We start from the raw sequence: 4,245 nt of genomic DNA, 5'->3' as shown, positions 1-4,245 counted from the left end.
CACATGGACAGTCCTTGTGATCACACAATGCTTTCCAAAGATTGTGTAACAGTCTGCGTTGGACGGAGCGAGTGCCCCCCTCCGCGGGAGACGATGGAGAAGACCTCCGCCGGGGAATCAGGCCCTAACGCCAGAGGAACATCCGAGGAACCCCGCAGGAATCTGTCCGGGATCCCCTCCTTCTCTGGCTGGACTCGGACATCCAGAGCCAGCGGCGGGGCGGCGGGTTCCACCGTCCACTAGTGGAGACACATGAAGCGAGGCGCGCCGGCCGTGAACCTCAGTCGGTTCTCCTCCGGCCGAAGACCGCCGACATGCTCCGCACGATCCCCTTGATGCCGTTCTTCTTGGTGGAGTTCCTGGCCTCTCGCACGGTCTCCAGAAGCTGGTGGAAGACCACGAGAGAGCCGTGGTAGGTCTCGGCCGCCGAGATCTCGAAGAAGCCGCAGTCGGAGGAGAGGGCCAGCAGCCGCCCCTCCTCGCCGGGGACCTCCCGCCGGTGCTGCAGGTCCCTCTTGTTGCCGACGATGATGACGGGCGCCGAGCCGTGCCGTCTCTTGGCCTGACGGATCCTCTGGAGCTGCTGTCTCACCACGTTGAAGCTGTCTCGGTCGCAGATGCTGTAGACCAGAATGAAGCCGTCGGCCCAGCGCAGCTGCTCCTCCGTCACGCAGTTACTCAGATTCGGGTTCTGCGATCACAAGAACGAGCAATGGTTAGCCTCTCCGACTCCTCGCCCACTGAGCTGACAATCTAATCCTAAACCCGCTGACACGGTAACACTGTAACCCGAGTGACCAACCCCCCGATAGGAAAAAATAAATCCACGTCCTATATTCTACACACTCTGCTTTGCACTGTTTAGTTAATCTACCCCCAAATATTCCAGACCCCCCCCCACATATGGGGGCGGGGCCAACACAAAAACTTAGTTTTAATATTTAACAGTTAAACGACGTTTCTTTTGTGAATTACCTGCGGGCAGACGGAGTCCCAGATGCTGAAGAACGTTTCGCGGCCATCGATGGAGATGTTATGCGTGTAAATCGATTCTATAGAGAAAAAAAGAAAAAGGGTCAGACGAGTCACTGATCTGCCTCTCAGCCGAGGTGGTACAAAAATAACCGTTCCATCAAATTATCTGTCCGGGGAATTTTTAGAACTTTCATGAATTAAGTTTTTTTGGGTGGGAATTATCATTATTGGGAATCAGATTTAAGAATTTCTGAATAAAAATGATGAGTTTAGGTTTTTTTTAAAGAAATTTACTACAAATTACTTGACAATTGGCATATTTTTTTTTTACGACGGTACGAAAAAAGTCATATTTCTCACCTGTTCCGACATATTCTCCGATAAACCTCCGGGTGAGGAATCTGACGGTCAGAGCTGCAAAAAAAAGGGAAAAAATAAATAAATGAGTAAATTTCAGTCTTTAAATTCAACTTTAATTTCAAAATTCTCTTTTCTAGAACAAAAAAAAAAATCTACGTCTTCCCCGTTTCTTTTTAACGTAATCGGAATGCATTTGTGGTTCTGATGCAGTGTAGGCTATGGGAGATCAGAACTTGTCCCAAGAGCTGACAATCCATGGGAAGCGCACATATGTTTTATAGGAATTATGGGAACTCACCGGACTTGCCAACGTTTTCGGCTCCCAGCACCAAGATGTTGGCTTCCACTTTGTGCTGCTGGTGGCCGAGGTCAGACATCTTGCTGATTGGATAGAGGCTGCTGGAGATTTGAACCACCATTTGTAATCCTGGGAGTAGTTGGAGCCGGACGAGAGTTGCTGTCAGAGCTGTGATTTCTGATGGGAGACGGCGTCAGCCGGCGGCTTTATACAGCCGGCGAGGGAAGGGGGGCCGTGGGCACCATACTCGGCAGCCAATCGCGGCAGCCCCTTCAGCCCCCCCTCCCTCCCCTGCAGGAGACCATTTCTGGTGCGGACGCTTTAATTGAATCGGTGAGTGGTGGTTTACCCTTTATGTGCTGGAGGGTTAGCGCAGAGACATCAACGCCCGCATCCCGGCCCCCCGTCTCCGTCCGTCATTAAAGGAAATGTTAGAACGAAACGACACGAGGGTTTTAGCCTTCGATAGCTGTTTTCCTTTGCTGAGAGGGTGGTGGATAAGTGGAACAGCCTCCCAGCAGAAGTGGTAGAGGGTAATATAGTGAGGGGATGTAAACATGCATGGGGCAGGTATACGGCTCCTGAATCTAAGACAAGACCGACGACTGATGGAGATGCTCGCACGCCTGGCTCTTTACACGTGATAATACACACGAGAGTGTAAGCTTGTAAGCGTGTGTCTGCGTGTTCATTCATTATCTACATGAAATGATAACGGAAACATTACATGGAAAGCACTGTCCACGGCCGGCCCTTTACCCATTCACTGTCATTTTTCCCTTTTTTTTTTTTTGCCTGTATTGTTGCCATGGCTACCGTATCCACGCCGTCGCTCAATCCCATCCCCATAATGTTCCAGGCAGGAGTAGTCCGGACGTGGTCCGTTCCCGACTCGGAATGTATACAATCAATTCCAACCTCCAGGACGGAATCAGGCGGCCTCCCCGGACTGCCGGCCGCCATCCACCGCGTGACCGAGCCGAGCCTCCAACGGCACTCGTCGGGTACTTACATCCACAAAATCATGTATTAAAAAATGCCATTTTGGCTTTTTTTCCTGAAATATTAGGAAATCTCCTTAATTTTTATGCGTGGACATCTCTATTAAATGATCTGAGTGTGACACGGGGGCGACGCGGTGGGACTGCCCCTTTAATCAATTAATATACCCTCTATTTATTGCACCAAAGGCGCGTCCCAGACGCCCGTTTGCCCCGGCTAGGAGTCCGTCGGGGAATTTGCCCCGGTATATGGGGCAGGAGGCTGACCCCGTGACCCGCTTTATATAATGTGACTGTTTGACACCCTGACCTGGTTTTGCATGACGGCGCCGCGCATGTGTTTAAAAATCCATGATGCCTGCGGGGGTTACGCGTCTCCCGACACGTGTCGGTGATAGCGGGCTGTTAATGAACATGTGTCGGTGATAGCGGGCTGTTAATGAACACGTGTGTGCGTCGCCGGGTCCCACGGAGACGGGGATTTTTGAGACAATGTCCTCCAAGGGTTAATACAGCTTTTTATTTCCCTAAAATGTGTATATTTAGTAAAAAGCCGCGTTTCCGAGCGCCTTCATCGCTTCGTGGAGCCGTAATACAGCGGGGGAAGCGTGTCCCTGACGCACACGTCCCTGGATTTCAAGCTGCCGGAGAGAGACGGGGCAATTCTGTTTTAGGGGGTGTGGTTAGGCGTGGCTGGGGCTGTTTGTGTAACCGAGTGGGGCATTTATTAGAAGAACACACATTATTGGGGCTTTTAGGGCCGTAGAACCCTGCGATACCCTCATACCCAGCAAACATTCTGACCTCCTAGAAAAGAGGGGCATCAGTGGGGAGAGAGGGGGCATCATGGGAGGAGAGAGGGCATCAGGGGAGAGGAGAGAGGGGCATCAAAGGAGGAGAGAGAGAGAGAGGGCATCAGGGGAGAGGAGACAGGGGGCATCATAGGAGGAGAGGGCATCAGGGGAGAGGAGAGAGGGGGCATCAGGGGAGGAGAGAGGGGGATCAGAGGAGGAGAGAGGGGCATCAGGGGAGGAGAGAGGGGGATCAGGGGAGGAGAGAGGGGCATCAGGGGATCACTTCTTGATTAAATCCTACTGCTCAGGAAGCGGCTTTAAACATCAGTGCCGAGAATAAAACTTCCCCCTGAAGACTAGCAGCGCGTGCTTTGGTTTTATGAATTATTATTCTTTTTCCTCCCCGGCGTGTTCAGAAAGTCGCGAATTACGGACAGGAAGGCCAATCGGTAACTGATGAGAAAAGAAAGTCATTTCCAGGGAAGCTGCAGCGCTCCGGCTACGCGCTGTCTCGTTAAATCTCTGCTGCCGCTTGCGAGTCCCCCGCCGCTCCTTGGAAATCCAAGCGTTCGCTCTCATTAACCCCCCTGACGACATTAAACTGCTTCCGCGCAGTAACCATTTTGTACGCTGGCGCCCTGGAGAGAGCATAACGAATGCGTTTTATATAGCGCCATCCTATTCCGCAGCGCAGTATGCTGGGTTATGCTGAAAGCAGGGAAAAACGCTTGTTTTTCACTTTTCCCCCCATATAATATTGGGGGGGTTTAACCCATTTCTGCAGTTTGGGGAGCCAGGTCGGACCCCCGCCTTCCGG

At 51.8% G+C, this 4,245-nt stretch overlaps 1 protein-coding gene across 1 annotated transcript; it reads right to left on the bottom strand.

The window, feature by feature from the left end:
• Positions 1 to 277: 277 nt before the first annotated feature.
• On the bottom strand, positions 278 to 1,831 carry LOC128504855 (ras-related and estrogen-regulated growth inhibitor-like protein). The gene is made up of 4 exons (XM_053475112.1): positions 1,634 to 1,831; positions 1,336 to 1,389; positions 976 to 1,052; positions 278 to 691 (listed from the first exon to the last, which is right to left on the bottom strand). The coding sequence occupies exons 1-4, from the start codon at positions 1,752 to 1,754 to the stop codon at positions 281 to 283; spliced, it is 663 nt and encodes a 220-aa protein (XP_053331087.1). The 5' UTR covers positions 1,755 to 1,831; the 3' UTR covers positions 278 to 280.
• Positions 1,832 to 4,245: the final 2,414 nt, after the last annotated feature.

Source organism: Spea bombifrons, chromosome 9 (genome assembly GCF_027358695.1).
Source record: "Spea bombifrons isolate aSpeBom1 chromosome 9, aSpeBom1.2.pri, whole genome shotgun sequence".
Lineage (NCBI taxonomy): Eukaryota > Metazoa > Chordata > Amphibia > Anura > Pelobatidae > Spea > Spea bombifrons.
This window is presented reverse-complemented; position numbering and strand designations above follow the sequence as displayed.